At 38.9% G+C, this 22,334-nt stretch overlaps 1 protein-coding gene across 1 annotated transcript in view; it reads right to left on the bottom strand.

Annotated features, from left to right (window-relative positions):
• Positions 1-19,763, bottom strand: part of DBX2 (developing brain homeobox 2) — a 47,770-nt gene extending 28,007 nt beyond the window's left edge. The window contains exons 1-2 of the mRNA XM_007937914.1: positions 19,358-19,763; positions 6,147-6,242 (exon numbers count right to left, since the gene is read on the bottom strand). Coding sequence (XP_007936105.1) covers positions 6,147-6,242; positions 19,358-19,763 — 502 coding nt within the window. The remainder of the gene's footprint in view (positions 1-6,146; positions 6,243-19,357) is intronic.
• Between the last annotated feature and the right edge of the window lie 2,571 nt (positions 19,764-22,334).

Below are 22,334 nucleotides of genomic sequence, written 5' to 3'. Positions count from 1 at the left end.
GGTCCATACGACGGAGACTGAAAAAATGTCTACTTGAATAAACATCCTAAAATAGAAAAAAAGAAAGAAAGAAAAGCCTCTAGTCCAGTGGCCTGGGAGCAGGAGGCAGAGCTGAACCCCAAAATTGAGGGGTTTTCACCCAGCCCCTAGAGCTTGGCACTTTGAACTTGGACTTAAAGCCTGAAAATTCTAAGAATAAACTCCTATTTGTTTAAGCCATCCCATTTGTCGTATATTCTTGTCAAAGTGGTACTAGGTAACCAGAAGCAATTGTTCAAGCAGAATATGGTGATACAGTGATTTAAAATCAAGAAAGGTGTGTATGAAGGTTGTACTCTTTCACCATACTTATTCAGTCTGTATACTGAGCTAATTTTCAGAGAAACTGGACTATATGAAGAACATGACACCAGGCCTGGAGGAAGACGCATTAACAACCTGCATTATGCAGATGAAACAAACTTGCTTGCTGAAAGTGAAAAGGACTTGAAGCATATACTGATTAAGACTATATCCTACAGTACAGATTATATGTCATCATAAAGAAAACAAAAATCCTCACAAGTGGACCAATAAGCAACATTATAATAAACAGAGAAAAGACTGAAGTTGTCAAGGACTTCATTTTTCTTGGATCCACAATCAATGCCTAAAGAAACAGCATTTCAAAAACCAAATGACATATTGCATTTAGCAAATCTACTGAGGAAAAAATAAATAAAGTGTTAAAAAGCAAAGATGTCACTTTGAGGACTAAGGTGTGCCTGATCCAATCTATGGCGGTATTTTAAATTGCCTCACATGCATGTGAAAGCTGGGCATGAATAAGAAGACTGGATAAAAATTGATGGCTTTGAATTATGGTGTTGGTGAAGAATATTGAATATACCATGGTGTGATGGTTATGTTTGTATGTCAACTTGGCTAAGCCTGGTTGAGTGGCCGGGCATCTGGATGTAGTATTCCCCATGATGAGACTGGTAATCAACTCCATGGTGGAATCTACTGGGAGCAGCTGAGTAGCTGCCTTTGGTTATGTGGTCTGCTTCCTGTTTATAAGGAGAAGCTTTGAGAATGGTCTCTGGCTTTTGGCACGCTTGGACCCTGCATGTAGCCATGTCATTGCTCAGCAGCTTGCTATGCTTTGCCGACCTTGAGACTTACAGTGGACTTAAGTTAATGGCCTGCCGTGTGGATTGGTAACATCGGGACTGTGCCTTTTGACTTGTCAGCCTTGGGGCTTCTCAGCCTCAGCAGCCAACAGCGGTCTGAGTGAAGAAATGCCTCTAGCTCCAGTGGGCTGGGAGCAGGAGACAGAGATGGACCCCAAGGTTGAGGGGCTTTCATCCAGCCCCTAGAGCCAGGCACTTTGAACTTGGACCTAAAGCCTCCAAATTGTAATAATAAACTCCTGTTTGTTAAGGCCATGCCATTGGTGGTATATTTCCTGTCAGAGAGGCACTAGGTAACCAGAACATATGGACTACCAGAAAAATGAACAGATCTGTCTTGAAAGAAGTACAGTGAGAATGCTCCGTAGCAGTGAGGATGATCAATGAAAACGAAGAAGAGCCTCAGTGAGATGCACTGACACGGAGGCTGCAATGATGGGCTCAAACACAGCAATGATTGTGAGCATGGGGCAGGACTGGGAAGTGACTTTTTTTATACATAGGGCCACTATTAGTCAGAACTGACTCGACAACAAAAAAAAATATATAATATTTCATTATCAAACAGTTAGATTTGCTAGAAATTTTTTCCCTTATACTGAGGCTAAATATAATTTCCCCTAAACTCCATTCATCGGTCCTAATTCTACACTTTATGTCTAGATTGCATACAATATATGTTTTTTGGAAGACAGTGCTCACATTCTACCTTTTCTCTTTTCTAGATCATACATAAGCAATTTCTTTCATTCCTACCCTGTCTCACAGGTCTTTCACCATAATAATTGCTGCCTACCTACTGACCTGATTTATATATTGTAGTTTGTTTTACGTGCGTTTTAAAGTAGGCCTCCGGAATGGAACCAACAGATATAGGCAATGTGACCACTAGAGGCTGGTAGGACTATGATCTCCCTTATTCTGGATATTCCATTTCTAAAGGCACAATCCAACATCACCCTGTTACTCAGTAGACACATAGTGAGCTGACAGTATGCCTCTTTCCTACTGTTACAGTCAACCAATTCTCCCCTCTCCTGCACTTGTAACCTGGGTTTGAGGACCTAAAATCAGGATGTTTATAAGCAGCCCTATTAGATTTCACATTATGTTTAGTCAAGGGCTATAGACAAGCCCAAGGGCAAGCACCCTATATTATAAGTAGTTTTCCCCAAGTGCTGATGAACATTTGGGGAGAAAGGGGACTCATTCCAGGAATGCTACTCAAATACTTTCACTGCCTCTCTAGAACTGCTGAATAGAGCCATCAACTTGGAAAATCTATTGTCTTTGAGTCTCTGACTCCTTTTAACATTCTTCCCAGCTGACCAAATGTCATTTATCTACGGAACATCCCACTCTTTCCTGCTGAGAAGTCACTATCTATATTCAACTTATCACACAAACTAATGTTTTAGACCACATAATTAGACGTCATTCTTTATTAGAACAAAGTGCTGCATCGCTTTGAAGATCTTAGTGATCTTATAGTTTAAGATCTTACAGTTTCTTATAGGAAACGTTTATGTGTCCTTCGTGGATTTCTATATGCCTTGTTCAGTTTCCTTTTTCTCACTCCAATTGAGAGCAGTAAAGAGACTTACAGCCAGGTCAGGTGGCAAGAATACTAATCAAGACTTTACCCACCTTTGACAATGAAACTCAGAGGATCAACCACATTCATAACCATAAAATTAATGTCTCTTCTGTTACCTTCAACAAAAATCCTAAGTCCAAACTTGGAGAGTATATTATATGTCTTTTAAAGTTTTAACAAGAAAGGGAAGATAGTAAAATGGTCTCAAAATTTTACTGGCTCAGATTTTTATAATGTTACTGCAAATTTAAGCTTTGTTTTTTAGGGTGTAAAATTCCCAAAAGGTCAGATTCAAGTTGAGTATTCAAAAACAAAGTGAAATAATTATCGGATTGATTAATTCAATTAGCCAGTCTAAATAATTAAGACTCTTCTGTTTTTTCAGGTTTTTTTTTTTTAAGGTCATTATCTGCACAATTTCTACAACTTCCCATTTCATTTTAGCCAGAGAGAAATATGTTATTTTGAAAAAAAAAAAAAACAACCCTGGTGAGTGTAATATCAAAGGTTTTCCATGTACTCCTTTGGGGAAAGGAGGGATCTTTTACTACTGCCTTTTAATTTTTCCCCACTGTAAGGGTTGTGCTTAAATAGCCTATTAAACTATTTATTGTATGTGAGAAGGGCACTGGATAAATGATTGTTTCCACATTGCAACAATGACTCAATTATAAATCTAAGAAGTTAACAAGAAAAACTAAATCAATATTAAACAAGTAAATCATGTTAAAAGAGCCAAAATGATATTTCACTAGCATAATTACAGACATGTCAGTCTGATCCGACTCTTTCGGAAAGAGTGGAGGCAATATTGCGAAACAATGATGAGGGTCATTGATTCCATCAGTCATTGACATTTTCAGTACAAACTTTAATTTTGGCTGTCCAAGCTGAAACTTAATACAAGCTTACTTGGACAGTTTTCAATGCTTGGGCTTGAAAATTGTTCTTATAAAAATGAAGAAAACTAGTAAATAGTTTTACTAGAAACTAACAGAAAAGATTACTGTGTAGATCTAAGCCTTATTAACTGCTCCCTGATATCATAGTTATTTACGTAAAATCTTTATTGACAGGCTAATTCCACCATTTCATTATTATTTGTGGCCAACGGGAGTGAATATTATAAACAAAAAAAAAATAAGACACTCATTTCAGACTTATAACTAATAATATGAGGCATCACGGTTTATTAAATACACCTGTGGCATGTCTAAACTGTTTCAAAAAGCCAACTTCGGAAACTGAGGCAAACCAAGTGCAGCATTCTTTCTCCTTGATCTGAGCCATGCTGATTTTCAGCTTGTATGTTAAAGAAAAACAAAGATAAACAGAAGTTTACAAGCCTCTAGAGACAGACACCACAATTTACACCATTATGCAAAAGACACAAAGCAGGAAAGACTGGGAAGCAGATGGAGGAAAAAGAGATTTGCTTAAGGTGATTTTTCAAGTAGCTGAAATTATCTAGCAAATGTCTTTAGAATTATTTTTAATGTCTGTTTATTAAAATGGCCCAAGCATTAGTATATTTTATGGCTTAACGACTCTTAAAACACCACTATAAAATAAATACACACAGACACTCACATACATGTGTGTCCAACCATTACATGGAATAATGTTTTCCCATTTCCGCTTACCTGAACTGTACTGTCAGAGATTTTCTGAAGTAAAAGACCAATATCACATCAGGATGAAATAACTGAAACTAACTGTGGGACTTCTTTTAATTTCCACCCCTTAAACACAACCTGAAAGATTAATCCTACACAGATGACACTATGATAGGTATCAGATATTTGGGGTTTAAGTCTTTACTCCAGAGGTCTTTTCCTGATACTCTAATGTATGGTGATAAATGTCTCTTTAATTTGCACAAAAGATTTCAATTGCCCTCATAGGAGACCACCTTGAAGGAGCGAGAAAAAGGTTTAGTCATGGTTTCTATTTTTCTGTTTGAATTCAATACATTCTAGTTAAATGGACAATTAATAGGTCACTTCCAAAATAGTAGTGTATCAGTCCTGGTTAATAAACAATCCCCACAGTTGATAATGGGCCTATGTATTCAGCGAGTCCCTGTATACACTCGGCTCATCCACTAAATCCCCTTTCAGGTGGACAGCGTTATATGGGAAGATGAGCTAGAATGAGTCTATAAAAGTCAGTTTCATTCACTGCTTTATTTTTCAGTCAAGTGCTTTAAATGGTGTCCAGAAATTCACTTGGAATGTGAGACAGGAGAAAAGACTGACACACAGAGCCTTGCTTTATGGCCATACAAAAGGGCAACTGACCCTTGCCCAAGCCTTTTCCATGTGAAATGGTTCCTAAAGTTCATCTGCACAGTGAAAAATCGTGGTGAGGTCGCGTGTGGATGAGTCAAGTGAAAGTGATGATTGGTCATGGTTCTGTCATCCTTTGTGACTGGGCCCCAGTCATGTAAAGTGCTCTGTGGGAAAGTATCAGCCCCCTAAAAAGATGCTCAGAAGCTCACAGCTCATTAAACGGCCAGCATTTGCTGCCTCACTTGTCAGGAATCATTCTGTCAAGCAACTGCTCTTCTGAAACATTCATAAAACAGGCACATAGGCAACAGAGATCTAAATCCAACTGTGATAGAGCTCGGTAGCTTAGAATGACTCAACTCCTATTTTACTTTTCACCTGAGAGAGCTGTTAACCTGAATAAAAGTGAATGTTTTAACATTCTAGTTCGGGTTTTTTTTGTGTGTGGTTTTCTTCTATGCATGTGCACATATGTGCACTCTACGGATTTTTGAAAGTTTGTCATTTTCACCCTGCCCCAGAAACTATGAAAATTTTGCTTTGATATTGTTTGGAGAAAAGTTTCTCTTGAAAATATTTTTGAAGACTATATAACTCTTGCTGGTCTTCTTCAAGAGAATAAAGAGGAGATGTTTATCTCCTTCTAAAATCTTGACAATGGTAAATTATTCTCTATAAACACCTAATCACTTTCTATGTCCTATTTTCAGCTAAATGGGAATTTTACACAGCACAGTATCTTAGCTTTGCCTTTCTTCTTTTTCTCTTCTTGAAACAAGTATTGCCACACATTTCAAAAAATAGCCAAACTGGTCCCTCAGAGATCTTTTATATCAAACAGAAAACAAGTAGCTTTCCTTGGTGTGTCAGCCTGAGTTTCAATGCCATTAGAAACAGCGCACAATTGCTCAGTGTGCTGAGGTTTGATAAATCTCTGGAAACCTCCTGAATAGGATTGCTGTGATTTTTAGTGAGGAATTAGCTCCTTGCCATTGCATTACCAATTAGTTTTCCAGAGCACATTAAATCCTGCTGCTTTGGTTTACAGAATAACTGAGGCATTGCTGATGAAGCATAAAAACTTACTTGGAAAAGCAGTGGGGGATGCAGGGCGCCGACAGGACCCACCGCAGCACGCTGAGTAGAACGGCGGGGCACTCAGAAAAAAAGGTTTGGAAGACGCTGCAGAAAAAGCATTGATCTCATTGATTATCCATTTCTTTTAGGCAATTTTCAAAACTCCAATTTCCTGAAAGCCACCGAGTAAAAGTACTAAATTTGCTGAGTTTTTACTGAGTTGAATAGTTAGTTGTAACTTTTACTGACTTCAAAATCATTTTAAAGCAAGCTTTACCTGTCAAAGAGCTTGCCATATCATTTTATCAAGATTTGGATCATGTGGTGGTAGGATTCAAATAAATCTCAAACACCAAACTTACTACCTAATTTTCAGTGAGGTCATATTCATAAATATTAACTATTCTTTTATTTAAAATCTAGATCAGCACAGTTCAAAAGATGTTCAATGATGGAGATGTTCCATATCTGCATTGTCCATTATGGGATCCACTGCCTGTGGTTTCTGAGCACTTGAAATGTAGCCAGTGTGACTGCGTAACTGAATTTTTTATTTAAATTTCAAGAGGCACATATGGCTAGGGGCTCTCATATTGAAGAGCAAGCTCTAGATGTTATACTTACCAAGAAACAATCTCAATGGTCTAGTTTTTGAAAGAGATTATATTATTGTATTTATTTTTAGAGTATTTTGAAATACATAGTAAGTTGCGTTCCAATGTTGGTAATGGTTCTTCTAGTAACCAACTAGCTAACAAAAACTGGCATTCTGCCAACATATTTCTGATTACATTTAATGTTTCAAAGTATCTGAGAATGGTAATAACATTTTATCTCAAGAGACATCTATCTCTTGAGAAATTTTATCTCAAGTTAATCTGAAAGCATTTGTGCTTATAGGATAGAGCGTTGCCACATAATTCTGTTCGAGTCGGACCCAACTCATAGCGACCCCTCCTTGGGTTTCCGAGGCGGTATCACTACGGAAGTAGATTGCCCAACCTTCCTTCCGAGGAGTGGCTGGTGGGTTTGAACGCCAGCCTTCTGGTAAGCAGTCAAGTGTCTTAGGCACTATGCCACCAGAGCTCCTGGTAATACAATTAGAGAAACATTTTTTTTTTTTTTTGCTACATCTAGAATATAAAAAAATAAGATAGTATACTAGTAATACCATCAAAATGATGATGATGCAGGATATGTAAAAATTATAAATTTTCCTATTCTAGCCAAAATGTTTCTCAGATAGTCTAACTCTACAGTTTTAAAAAATGAAAAAACTGTTTATATTTTGAGACAGGTGATCTAATATAAAGTCATTTGTGATAAATGAGGTTCTGAAGTATACGATCTTAACAATAAATTTAGCCAGAAAACAGGATTAATTGAACCTGAACCTGTTCAAATTGCTAAAAAAATTCCCTATCTTAATATAATGATGCTGCACGCTACCTACAGGCACGACTCTTGATTTGACTCAAGAATTGGCTTTTACATTTTGTGACATGATCAGGCTTAGAGTTCTATTGTGTAGAGAGAGTCTCTTTCCCATTCTAAATTGCCTCTTTGACACATATATTAACACAGGAGATTAGTCAATTCCTGATTGCTATACATAAATATATCTTGTTTAAGCTGGTTTATGTGGAAATCGCTGTGAAATTCCAATTAAGTGCTTTTTTTTTCTTTAACATGCTCCTACTTTCACATAAATCAAGTGCTAATCCAGCTCAGCTTGTCATTGCAGCAGGACTGAATGGCTTTAGAAGGCAACCATGTCAAACAATGCAATGCAGTAAATACATATATTACATTTTAAATGTTTGTAAATAACATACTTTTTAAAGCAATCAGCCAAAGAGAAACTCAAGTTGATAAAAATAAAGTGACAAGTTAACAGAGGTGTTAAAACTTTTGGTAATCCATTGAGAACCATTTGTAGATGCTCTGAAAAAAAAGGGCAAAAAACAAGGCAATTTCACCCTGGATGATACACATTTCAGCACCCATCAACGCTGTTTAGATGCAGTTTCTTTATCATTTATCATGTTAGAAACGATTCATTCATTGTAGGCTTACCGAACAGTATTTGTAATGGTATAATATTTAAGGAGTGCCTACTTTATGTCTGGTGGACTGGCTACATGTTTAACATCCCATCTTATTCATTCATTAATGTTCAACATCAAATGGGCATACATCTGAAATGTGATTATGACTGCTTTCAGCAAACTTTTTTGTTTTAAAAGACAAAAGAAACAATAAGTATTTTAGTATAACATTAATTATAACTGGGAGGGATAGAGATTTCAGACACTCTTACTCAGGCACTAAGACACATCTCCAGGCTTTCCATAGAGAAAAATGGCTTTTCCCATGGAGAAACCACACACTGCTCAGGTTCCACAGTATGTGAAGTTCCGTGAGTGTACAGGATACTCCAAATTTTGTACACTGCTAACAAATCTAACTTTCAGTTGCTCGAGAAAACTGTTACAAGTTACAAACAAACTACCTTGTTACAAACATTTTTGTAAATAGTCTGAGGCCTGTCTGAATCCAAATGACAGTAATTCATTCATTCCCAGAAAATTTCATGGATTTTTCACTTCTTAATCAGATGTTCTGAATTTAGGCACAAAATCAAAATATCTATTAATTATTCTGAATATTTAGTTAATATGGGAACTTGTAACCAAGTTAATGGTGGACTGGCCTGATAAATTTTAACTTAACTAACTAGATAGTTCTGTGCTATAATTAACCCCAAAGTCAAGAATGGTTACAAGTCTACCAAACGAAACCAAACCAAACCCACTGGCATTGAGTCAATTCTGACTCATAGCAACCCCCAATGGGATTCCAAGGAGGTAAATCTTTGCAGAAGTAGATTGCCCAGTCTTGTGTCTTCAGAGTGGCTGGTGGGTTTGAACCACCAACCTTTTGGTTAGCAGTCAGATCCCTTAGGCACTGTGCTACCAGAGCTCCTTGGTTACAAGTCTAGGGACAGATAAATTATTTTCAAAATTCTGTTTGTCTAGAAAGCAAAATGTCTTAAATTATTTTTTACATTTTCATCCTTCTTTACTGATAGTAAAGAACAGCAGGTATCTGAGTAGGAGTAAAGCTACATTCTTTTCCTTGTCTACACAAACTGTAGTACTGACTGCCTGCGCTAACCCTTCAAAGAAAGAATACTAAAGGCCATTAACAATGGTTCTGATAAATTTCAAGAAATATTACGATGCTTTGTAGACTGGGCAGCACATTTTAAGACCCACCCAAAAACCCACTATTGTTAAGTCGATTCCAATTCCAACTCATAGTTACCCCAAAAGACAGCCCAGTGTAGAAATGCCCCGTAGGGTTTCTAAGGCTATAAATCTTTATGGAAGCTAACTGCCTCCTCTTGCTCCCACAGAACGGCTGATGGGTTCGAACCCCCAACCTTTTGGTTAGCAGCCAAATGTCTTAACCACTGTGCTACCAGAGCTTCACATTTTAAGACAAATAAAGAGAAATGAGAAATATTCCTAGACGTCTTAGTAAGTCAACCAGAGGATTTAAGAAAATACCTCTGCAGAAGAATAAGGGAATTAAATAATTTCAAAAATATGAGCCAGGTATATGGGCACTGGGAATAAAGAAACCTAAATTTCTGACCTGGAAAGAAAACAAAATTGAAATACTATCTGGAGTAAGATGGACCCAAAAATGTGGCTTTGAAGAATGGCAATCACTGTCCTGAGTAGTTGAACCTAAGAAATATCAATTATCTAATAGGTTTAATTTATTTTATTGCAGTCATTCTGGAAGTTAAATTTTCATTTATGTGATCCAACTGCAAATTTTGTTTTCAATCCTAAAGGAAACCAAGTTGAGTATATTCACCTTTTACCCTTCTGCTCATGAGAAAACAAAAGTAAGCATTTTTATCTGAAGAGTATTTCAAAGACAGAAAAACAAAGGCCTTAATGCTCTGGTACAGTTCATGAGTAAGTAAATCAAGTACAGGGTGTAGTTGTTTGAATGCATTCTTTAATTCAACGCAAATAATATTTCCTACATATCTATTAAGTGCCAAGTACTGCACTACGTGCTGGGACCAAAGATGAAAAGGTATTGTTTCCCTTCCTGGACAAATTCATATTTTAAGTCCCTTAGCTTACAGATTTAAATCTGCTGATCAAAGAAATAAAATGTAAATCTCTCAGTACTCCTTAGTTCGCCAAATTCAGTTTTAGTCTGTCAAACCCAAGGCATTCCACACGAACTAGATGTGATCTGAAAAAATTCCCGTTACATGATTCCCAGTCGTTCTCAATCCTGAATATACATTAAATCACCTGAGGTACTTTCCAAAGATGCAGATGCCTGGGCCCCACCCCAGTCTGGTTAAATCAGGCTAATTAGTAATAAGCCTCCTAGCATTATATTTTTTCAAAAGCTCCAGAGATGATTATAATGTGTAGCCAAAATAATGCCTGACACACAGCAAAACCAAAAAAAAAACTAAACCTGTTGATGTTGAGTCAATTCTGACTCATGGCAATCCCATGTGTGCCAAAGTAGAACTGCATTCCATAGGGTTTTCAATGGCTATATGGAAGCAGAATGAGCTCTGGTGGTGTAGTGCCTAAGGCACTTGATTGCTAACCAGAAGGTTGGTGGTTCAAACTCAGCAGCCCCTCCATGGAAAGAAGACTGGGCAATCTACTTCTGTAAAGATTTGTTGTTGTTGTTGTTATGTGCTGTCAAGTCGGACCCGACTCATAGAGACCCCTCCTTGGGTTTCCGAGGCAGTATCACTACAGAAGTAGATTGCCCCATCTTCCTTCCGAGGAGTGGCTGGTAGGTTTGAACCGCCAGTCTTCTGGTTAGCAGTCAAGTGCCTTAGGCACTATGCCACCAAAGCTGCCGAGATAAACTATAAACATATAGAAATGTAAGCATGTAAACATACAACAACATGTTTATATGTTTTCTAAACATACAAAAAGAAGCAATATGGTAAAAACTTCTACTAAGATACAGAAGCAAGTAAAAAGAAAACACTTTTTAAAACGCCTGATCAAAGACTTTAAGCAGAAGAAAAATCTCTGGATCTTGGTTTGGAAGGATCTGGAATGGCAAAAGAAGATAAATAAAGGTATTCCAGGAAGAAAAGTTTGCGTGAGCAAAGGAAAGGAGGTAAGGATGCCAGTGGCAGGAGGAGCATGTTAAGGAGGCCAGCCTGATGGTGAGACAATGCCAAACTGGTGAACATTAAGCAATGTGGTTAGACTCTCATTGCCATCGAGTCAATTTTGACTCATAGTGACTCCCTTTGGGTTTCCAAGGCAGCAAATCTTTACAGAAGTAGATTACCCAGTCTTCCTTCTGCGGAGTGGCTGGTGGGTTTGAATCACCAACATTTTGGTTAGCAGTCAAATACCTTAGGCATTATTCCACCAGAGCTCCTTAGCAATGTGGTGAGAAGAGTTAAATGCAGCTGATTGAACGAAAGTCTTGAAAGCCAAACTGAATATTTGCATTTGATCAAATAGTCAAGGAGGAGACATTAAGGTTTTCCTGAGTAGCTTGGTGATGTGACAAAAGCTACATTTTAGGAAATGTCACCTGGGAGTGTTGGATGAGCTGTAGTAGAATTGTTGTTGTTGTTATTTGCCATCGAGTCAGCCCTGACTCCTAGCGACCCCTCCTTGGGTTTCCGAGGCAGTTATCATTACGGAAGTAGGATTGCCCAACCTTCCTTCCGGGGAGTGGCTGGTGGGTTTGAACCGCCAGCCCTCTGGTTAGCAGTCAAGTGCCTTAGCCACTATGCTACCAGAGCGCCCTGTAGTAGAATAAGAAGGGCTAAAGGGAAGGACCCTAACTGCAATAATATGCTGTAGCTCTGGTAGCGTAGTGCCTAAAGCACTTGACCGCTTCCGTAGTGATACTGCCTCGGAAACCCAAGGAGCGGTTGCTATGAGTCGGGTCCGACTTGACAGCACATAACAACAACAACAACCTAGTAATAGGTAATAATTATTTGCTTGGATGTTTTGACCAGAGTCTTCTCATATATCCTTACAAGGACATCAACAGGTAGATGGGGCCTGGCCAGTGTTCAGGGGCTTCTCCTCAAGCTGTGGGACCCAAGTTTATTGTGATCATCAAAGGTGCCAGGTTACCACCTCGGCTGCCTCACCCTTCTTGAACCACCAGCTTTTCTGTTAGCAGCCAAGTGCTTAAGTGTGGATTGCTAAGCAAGACTTTAGACTTGAATCTAGGCTTAAAAATTATAAAACATGGCTAAAGTGAGCTCAGAAGAAATTTACCCAATTAGCCATTTATGCTTTAGAGCAGGCATTGGCAAACTTTTGTGATAAAGGGCCAGACAGGAGATACTTTAGTCTTTGTGGGCTGCTAGGTCTCTGTCATACTACTCAATTCTGCTGTTGAAGTGCTAAAGCAGCCATAGAAAATACATAAACAAATATGCATTGCTGTGCTTCTGCTTTGAAGAATTGCACTGCCTTTTTGTTTTAGACCTAGTATTAATATAGAATTGGCTCAGAACCAAAAAGCCAAACTTTCTGCCATTGAGTGGGATCTGACTCATAGCGACCCCTCCTTGGGTTTCCGAGGCAGTATCTACTTCCCCAGTGATACTGCCTCGGAAACCCAAGGAGGGGTCGTTATGAGTCAGGTATGACTTGATGGCACATAACAACAACAACAACAATCACTGCAGAAATAGATTGCCCAATCCTCCTTCCGAGGAATTGGCTCAGTACACTTAAACTCAAACCAGCGTTAGGTTAGCCTATCACAAATTTTGCCAGACATGAATTTTCTCAAAGAATAACTTACTTACTCATTTACATATTTTAATTTACAAAGTATTAGAGATTTAAAGTTTTAAAGAACAAGATATTTATCCTTCACTTGAAATTAGTGGAATTAATGTCGGTATGGCATGGTGCCTGAATATGTGAAAAGCCTCATTCATCTTCAAGATTTTTATAAACAAGAAGGCAATTAAATATTGAGTAATATATAGAAAAAGACGTGAACTTTTTTTTTCCTTTTCTTTTCCTGAATACTATGGTTCTGAAAGAAAAGTTCAGAAACTTATAGAGGTTTTTTGATCTCTGACTTCAGAGAGAATTTTAGTGCCTTAAGTTTACTATTCACATAACTATGGGCCGTTGAAATATTCCTAACTAATAGCTGGTTGACAGAATGAATAAAGCTATTAAAAATGAAATCAGTTATGGTAACTTTATATAAAGTGATGAATCACTCAGCACTGCCAAATCAAGAACTGACTGGAGGCTAAAAAGAATGAAAGGCAAAGATTTCATTAGAAGTGGAAACATTACTGAAAGTAAAATAAAATATTTTGGAATAAAATATACAAGGGTCTGGTAAGCATGTTATGTGTTAAGGCAAAAATCCAATTTATTACTAAGAAAGAGTAAAATAGAAACATGCTCTAATGAATTCTTAAATGAGGATTCTAATAAGCATTTCTAGATAAAAATCATATTGTTTCTTTTTACAATTTGCCTTTTTTTTTTCCTAGCAGACTCCAGGTGCATTTGAATGAAAACTGAGTTATGTGAATTGACTTAAAAGTTGTGTATTTTCATTAAGAAAAAAAAAACTCACTTTAATTAAGAAAAAACTTTACTTAGAGCCTCAGTTAGCTGAAGCTTAAATGGGCAAACACCTAATATTAAGGCTTGCAAATTAAACCCCCTTGAAAGTATAATCAGATGAGTTCTAAAGTTATGGACAAAGTCAACAAAAGAAATAAGGTAGTGGAAATTTGGTTCAATGAAGAGTAAATGAAGTATTTGCCACTTGCTCTAACATAAGGACACATGTGTTTAAACATTTTAAAGATAGTATTTTGCTTCTATAAAAACTTCCTAGCAAAGTATTTCAAAGCATTTTATGGACACAACTAAGAAACAAAAATTATGTGCAGAAGTTGCTTCCTTTACTTTTGAGTTGCTATCACTTCTGTCACTGTTCGGTAGCAAACCTAACTATAGAACATGTCTTCTTACAGCAAAGAAAGGCTTTTTCTGATGGTAACAAAAACTAGTAGGTGGCACAAGGAAAAAGAAATACAATGAAGTCTAATCAAGTTCCCATACCTGAGCCATATTTATGGCAAACAAGTATAGTTAAAATCACCCTTGATAATCTCCTTAAATTGCATATAGCATATGGCATCCTTTGGCGTCAGTGCATGCAAATCATAACACTGAATCCTAAATTTAATTTCCCATAAGTCCATATGAAGATTTCTGGGCATTCAAACTATTGTGCTTCTTAAAATAATCCTTAAATCCCTACAGTGAGTAGGAGGTGAGAAGTTCTAAAATGTTCCTACTTGCTTGCTGGATTTACTCCTGCTATACTATTTAACCTCAATAGCTTCAATACATGCTAACAGATTTGGATTCACTTGTTGTTAAAGTAGATATGCCTATGTAGCAGGACAGGGGAGGATTAGGCTCTAAATTCAGAGGCAAGTTAAATATACATAAGATGCTATACCACTGCCTATCCACCTCAGATATTATTTTGTAAGGAGTGTGGCTTAATCAGGACAAGAAGTGAAACTGTCTACTAATTCTATTGGTTCTATTCACTGAAGGAACTTCTCCTTCAGCCTAAAATATTTATTGACTTAGGGACTATATAATAATTTGTTCAGAGCTGGTTACTCATGAACTATGTGGTATCAGTAAATTAATTTCAATACAAAGGTACGTTCGACAGATTATAATGGATGTATACAGAGGAAGTAAAAATATGATTCTGGTGTTATCTACAAATTGCACCAAAGGATGGTTGGGGTGATGCCCTGAACGCAATCAACTACTAGAACAGTTTCCAACATGGTCCTGCTCTGAATCCTCCACCCTCATGTCCTGGTTCTGTATCAGCATCATCAACATTCCAGACTCCATGATTCTAATTTGCCAAAAAGTCAAAAGCACAGTGTTAGCAACCAAAGCAACAAAGCTCTGGCTTCATCAATTGGATCACAAGGTCCCAGTCGGACTAGAATCTCTACTCTGAGCAAAGATCCACCCCTACAACCTCCCAAGTCCCTAAAGTCCGAGAGAGGCTATTTCACTTCACATTTTCAGTATATCCCAGTGAAGGAGATACCATTTGGAACACAAAACATAAATGCAATAGTTTAAGACAGAATCAAAGATTATTAGGTACATGGTAACTGAGACTGAGAGACAAGTAAATTAGAATGCACGGTAAGTACTAATGGTAAGAGACAACCCTAGTTAGGAGCCAAAAAAAAAAAAATTACTATGGATCCGGATCCATTTCCGCACCACACAGCACAACTTACTTGGAAAATTTTACTTTTTATAAAAAAGGAACAGTACAACTCTCCTGTCTAGAATGAACATTTACTTTCTGATCCTTTTATTTTGACCTGAAAAACTTGTATTCTCAGCACATTAAAGACAATCATATTCAGGGAATTATTTTTATGACAAACATTGCTAAAATGTTTATGGTAACAAATGTAATTTAAAAGTAAGACTATTTGTTCTGCTTATTTTGAAGAAAATTGATAGGATATCCAAGAGAAATTTAAATTTATTCAGTTTTTACTTGGTTAATATTTGGCCAAAATTCTAAAACATCTATCATATATAAAAACATAAACATTTTAATCTAACCCAACATTCATGTAACAATGACTTTAAAGAACTTCTGGGGAAGAAGCTCTAATGATTAAGATTTACCTGCAAAACCTCCTGGTTTCCACTAATAAACTGCAGCAGATTCAAAATTTTACTTTTTATTTTTCATTTTTTTTCAGATACAACCCGTGGAAGTAAAATCTACTTACTATTCACTATTGTAGGAGCTCTGGTAGCATAGTGCCTAAGGCACTTGACTGCTAACCAGAAGGCTGATTGTTCAAACCCACCAGTCACTCCTCGGAAGAAAGGTTGGGCAATCTACTTCTGTAGTGATACTGCCTTGGCAACCCAAGGAGGGGTCGCTATGAATCGGGGCCGACTCGACGGCACATAACAACAACAACAACAACAACATCCACTACTGTGTTAAACATAATCTCTTTCAAATCTTGAGGGATGCCTTTTGATTTTTACAGTTTTAAAACTGTTCTATATAAACAATTTGAATGCATATAACCATAGAATGTTCCTTTCCTTGCTGTAAATATTCAAAGACTTGACAACTTTCAGGCATGAAACATTGACTGCTCTACTTTCATCCATGACCTGTTAGTCTATTCACATGAGCACAGAAGTTTAAACTGTCATTTCTGAAAAACAAAATTAGCAAGTGAATAATCATTGTAGAAAAAAAATGGGATACCAATAGCTACCTCATTGGCCTATTAAGGTGGATTAAAGGAGCTTACAATTGTGAAAATGCTTGAGAAACTAGAAAGTGGTACAGAACATGGACTGTAAACCCCACAAAGGCAGGGACAGTCATCTGTTTCGCTCACTGATTATCCCAATGGCCTACAACAGAGCTTGACACATGGGAGATGCTCAGTAAGTATTTGGTGAATGAATAAAATATATATTAATAGTGGATAGCAAGATTATGAAGCAGAAATGTATGTTAGGTGCCGTCAAGCCGTCTACTACTCATAGCGACCCTACACACAGCAGAACAAAACACTGCCCAGTCCTGTGCCAGCTCCATGATCCTTGCTATACTTGAGCCCATCGCCACAGCCACTGTGTCAATCCATCTTGTTGAGGGTCTCCATATGCTAGCATAAATCTCCGTATTAAATGATGCTGTATTTTACTAGTGCATTAAAAAATAACTTGTTCATGGGTCTGGGGTTTTCTTATATATCTTATTCACATTTAGACTGGTGTAGTCAATGTATTACGGTTGAAGGAAAATGGGTATTCAGTAGGCTAAAATTATTAAAAAGCACATTTTGTGATTCAAAGCCAAGTTAGTCTATAAAGAATCTGAACTGGTTGTTCATTGACCATTTAGATAGAGATGTGCAATCATTCTGAAAGCAGTAACTTTTCTATCTCTTTTATGCTCTCTGTAGAACAGCAATCACTATTTCATCCTCATCTAATTTTCAGGTGATAGTTAAAATTGCTGACACTCATTATAACTTCATAATTCTATATCATATAAAAGAATTTGGTACTTCAAGACTCTATCATATGAATAACACTGGAGCAATGTTCAGAAAATGACATTCTTTGTCAAATTACAAAAATAAATGAATGTAATGTTTTTACACAGAATATTTGTTGGCACAAAATTTATGAGATTTTAATACTCTGTAGCTATTTTTCTAGTTTAAGAAATAAAATGCAGTCCTTACAAGAATAATCTTAGTGAAAAGGTTATTTGCAAAAATGAAAATTAAACAGGAGAACATCAAATCTTCAATGAGGATTGAATTAAATATTTAGACAATATATGCTTAAACTATAAGAATATTTCAAAGGGAAATATAAATTCTTAACCTGCTTAATTATTCCAATATATCATCTTTGTATTTGGACACATTAATAAGGAAATTAATATTAACATGCTCTTGAAAATAAGACTGTAGTTAGCAAGCCCTTTACCCATTAACTACAGTATTTTGAATGAAATAAGAGTTATGTGAAATTATTTCAAGGGTTAATGAATTATCTACATTTGATTTGTATTTAGATTTTTTAATATTTAATCCATAAAATCTTTAAAAACGTAAAATTTAAGTAACTTTTCAATGGTGAGTAGTCATTCATAATCAGGAACAATTTAAAAATTCTTGAAAAATAACTTCTACAGAGATAATGCTAAGTCACCAAACGTTATGCAAATTACCAAATGATCTTAAAAACGTTATTTTTAAAAGACATTATTTGCTAATTCTTCTCCACGTGACCACTCTTTATACATTTGTAATTTGCCTAATACTTTCCAATGAAGCGACTGGTCTAAATTTCCAAGGCATGAAAACTCTCCCTTCACTGTATTTTCTCCTCTCCCAGTGTGCACAAGGCTTTCTAGAATTTACATTTTACACTATGTGAATGAGACTCGTGCTCCTATAATTAGATTATATTTGTTCCATTATGTTACCAACCATTTTAAAATAAAAGACCAAGGCAGGTTCTAAGCCTGACAACTTCTATAAAACCATTAGTAATAAATTTGATCTGGCAGTTTGCTGAGACAATGGAATCTGCTGAAAATGCATCTATTAGTTGGTTTTTGGTAGTCATTCTGGTCTACCTAGCCCGTCGGGGTTAAGAGGATGAGTTAAGACCGTCTAAAGATGCGGGGTGGGGGGGTGCAGAATTAACCCAACTGGATCTCAATTCTGAGTGTCTAAAAGGCTCTGCCCTTTTATCATCGCAACTTCTCCCTCAGCTTTGGCTAATAATTGACTAAAATGTCTGCGTCCTTCTCAGTCCCTCTGGTTAGGTTTTATGAAGTAATCAAAACAAATACAGCCCTCCTTTTGGTAAATCTCCGCTTATTTTAAATCCTCTTAGTGAACTTCCAATTCCAGTTGCCAATTCAGCTGTTTCAGCTCATTACAAAGAAAGTCTGCCTTGACTTCTTTGCACCTTAAACTCTCTAAAATGGAAGCATGGAGAAAGCCAAGACTTTGCGCAACTCTCCTTCCACGATCTGTGGGCGCGTTGTTGAAAGGCCCCAACTGTCTAAACAGTTTGAGAGGCGAAAGCCCTAAAAGTGGGCTGCGCGAAGCTCTCCCAGCTAAGAACTTTCCAGGGAGCCGGTGCCGCATGGCCTTCGAGGCAGAAGCGGTCGCGCTAGAAACGCTGAACTTGGGGAACCCTGTGAAACTGGCCCACGGATCTCAGGTCTGGGACTGCTCCTTCCAGATACAAATGGGTGTCTCTAGGGTTTCCCCATGAAGACCAGAAAGTCAAGCTCGCCTTAATGTTTGTTGAAAGAAAGGGACAGGCAGGAACCTGGTGCTACAGGAAAGGAAAGAAAGATCCCAAGAATTAGTGATCTCCTCCTTCGTCTCGACTGGCATCTCCACTAAAAGTTGAGACGCTCTAGGAAGGTGCCAGGTACGGAATCCTGCGCACAGGAACCTTCGCACCCTCAGTGCATTTCGCGCAGGTGGCGAGCCTAGTCCTCGGGGCCGGCCGACCGAAGGCTGCCAGGTGCTCAGGGCAGACAGGGAGCTGGCTCACCTGGGGCTGAAGGCTGGAAAGTACAGTCTCGGTCTCCCGGAGCCCGGCCCGACAGCCTCGTGCCGTCTGCGGAGGGACTGAGGACTTGGAAAGCCCACCGCGTGCCGTAGAGCGCCCCGGCAGGGCTGACTTGTTCGGCTGCAGGGCACAACTTGAGGGGAACAGGGCTGGCGGGCAGGGGTCGGATCTGCGCGGCGGTGGCGGCGGCTACGGCGATTGCTGGACCGTGGGAGAGGGGCGGCTGAAGCCCGGGCGGCGGGGCGCCCCCGGCCCTCAACAAGTTCTCGATCAGGAAACTCTTGCCCAGGTTGCCAAACCCTGGCGCTGCCGGGAGGTTCAGGAGCGCGGAGGAAGCCACCATGTCCCAGTACGCGCCGCCATGGGCGGCCACTGCGCTGGGGAGCATAGTGCAGCGCTGGGAGCCTGCTGCGCGCCCGCCTCTTGCTCTTGCTCCTCGCAACAGGCCAGGCGCAGCCGTCTCACGCCGCCGTCTCCTGCAGGGCTTAGCGCGTGCTGAGCCGGGAAGGGAGGAGAGAGGACAGAGGACGCCGAGAGGCTTGGGACGATATTATTTATTTCTGTGGGGCGTTTTTTTTTTTTTTTTAGGGATGGGAGGAGTGAGAGTGGGAGGGGGAAACTGTGCACTGTGCGTTTCCCTGGCCGGAGGCGTAAGCGCTGGAGGCGCCTGGGGAGTCTCTCCAGCTCTTTTGCAGATCTGGACGGGTTTTTTGTTTTTTGTTTTTTTTCCCCTAGGAGACTGGAAGGTGTGTCCAACCCATCTATTCATGTCACCAGGCCCACAAAGTGGTAGACGCGACTAACAATGAATGCAGCCCGGACAGTCCATGCTTTGGCAAGGGGAGGGGACTCGTAGCGGTAGGAGGTGTGTGTGGAGGCGATGTGAACTGGGCGCTGTCGCCCCCTCCCAGTGTTGGTGCTGAACCGTGGCCTTCGCCCCAAACTCCTTTCCGACGGGCGGCGATTGGGAGAGCGCCGGCTGGGCACCCGTGGCTCTCGCGTGCTGGTGTGTCACTCCTTCAGGAGTCGACGGAAGTCAAAGAGAAGTAAACCGAGTCTCTAGTGGCTTGAAGGGTTGTTATCAACAGGGAAAGTCCCAAGCGCTGCCGAGACTGTTATGGTTGTACCAATGAAAAGTTACCGTTTAAAGAGTAGGTTGTTTGCATATTAAACGAGGCCTCTACTTTCCAAGAGAAAAAGGAAATGTTTTTCTTGGAGATGTCTTAAGACATCCAGTGATTTATTTCAGTCACCTTTTAAGAAGGTTTATTTTAGGAATCTGGAAAGGTGCCTACAACTCGTTCACTCCAAAAGAGATGACCTAATGTAATAGATTTTGATCTAGAGAAGGGGGATCTTGGATTTGGATAAATGCCAAAACACAGATGATTGAGTCTAAAATCCAGGGGAAAAAAGCCACTACCAAGTCGTCTTAGCCTCTGTGGTTGAGTACTTGTCCTCAGAGAGATGGGCAGGAAAACACTGCATTACTTAGGATTACAGTTGCTCTTTTTTGTCCCCATCCCCTGGAAACTTGTATATCTTTCCATCTATCGGTTAACCCTTTGCTAAATGGAGACTGGACAGAAGAAAATGTGTGTGTGTGTGTAAGTAATTAGAAGTCCCTTTTAAAGCACGTCCTTTTAGAAACTATCAACTGAGTGTTAAAATTGGCATCTCTGTCAGTTAACACTTCCCATTGCCACTCTGTCTTCCAAATTTAGATTGATTTATTTAGATTTTAAAAAGAAGTATGCAGAGTTTGAAGTCACATGTACAGTTTCCTTTTAATCCTAAGAATAATTTGATCCCTGACTTCAGTTTACTAAATGCTGGCTGGAGTTGCCAGACTTGTGGGGAATAAGTACTTTCAAATGAAATAAATTTCCTTTTAAAAATCGCTTTTTGGTGCATTAAGGAGTCCTGGTAGTGTAGTGTGTAAGGCATTTGCCTGCTAACCAGAAGTTTGGCGGTTCAAACCCAGCAGCCCTTCAGTGGAAGAAAGATGGGGCAATCTACTTCCGTAAGGATTTACCACCTAGGAAGCCCAATATGGGAATCGCTATGAGTCAGAATCAACTCCATGGCAGTGAGTTTGTTTATGAGTTTAAGGTAGCATAGTGGTTAAACATTCAGTTGCTAACTAAAAGGTTGATGGTTCAAACCCACCAGCTGTTCTATGGGGTAAGATGAGGCAGTCTGCTTCCGTAAAGATTTACAGCCTTGGAAACCCTTTGAGGAAGTTCTACTCTGTCCTAATGGGTCGCTAATTGACTGGATGGCAGTGGACTTGGGTTTTGGTGAATTGGTTTATTTATGTGTCATTTACATTTGCTTTGAATGTCTAAAGCACTTTAAATGTATGTTATCCCCAAAGATGAACATTGTTGTTGTTGTCATGTGTGGTGGAGTTAGATCCAACTCATAGCAACCCCTCTTGGGTTTCCGAGGCAGTACCAGTGAGGAGGTAGATTGCCCAACCTTCATGTTGTTGTTGTTGTTATGTGCCTTCCAGTCAGCCCTGACTCATAGCGATCCCTATTTGGGTTTCTGAGGCAGTATCATTACAGAAGTATGATTGCCAAACCTTCCTTCCGAGGAGTGGCTGGTGGGTTTGAACCGCCAGCCTTCTGGTTAACAGTCAAGTGCCTTAGGCACTACGCTACCAGAGCTCCTGCCCAACCTTCATAGGTAATAATAATAATTTGTAATTCTTTTCTAATCTGATGTACAATTTTATCATCTGCTACTGAATGGGAGGGTAGTTTTTGTAATGCTGATGTCTACTGCAAATAACCATTAACTTACTCTTTCATTCAACAGAACTTTACTTTCATATTCATTGACCAGTTTAATGGTTCTGAGAATATTTAGGGAAGAGAGGGTCTAGTCCTTGACTCAGAGGAGTCCACAACCTAGAACAGAGAAAAACTAAAAAAAAAAAATCTAAGTAAAAAAA

This window comes from Orycteropus afer, unplaced genomic scaffold (genome assembly GCF_000298275.1).
Source record: "Orycteropus afer afer isolate SDZICR_OR568_19922 unplaced genomic scaffold, OryAfe1.0 scaffold00045, whole genome shotgun sequence".
Taxonomy (NCBI): domain Eukaryota; kingdom Metazoa; phylum Chordata; class Mammalia; order Tubulidentata; family Orycteropodidae; genus Orycteropus; species Orycteropus afer.
Note: the sequence above shows the minus strand (reverse complement) of the source record. Positions and strands in the feature narration are given on the sequence as shown.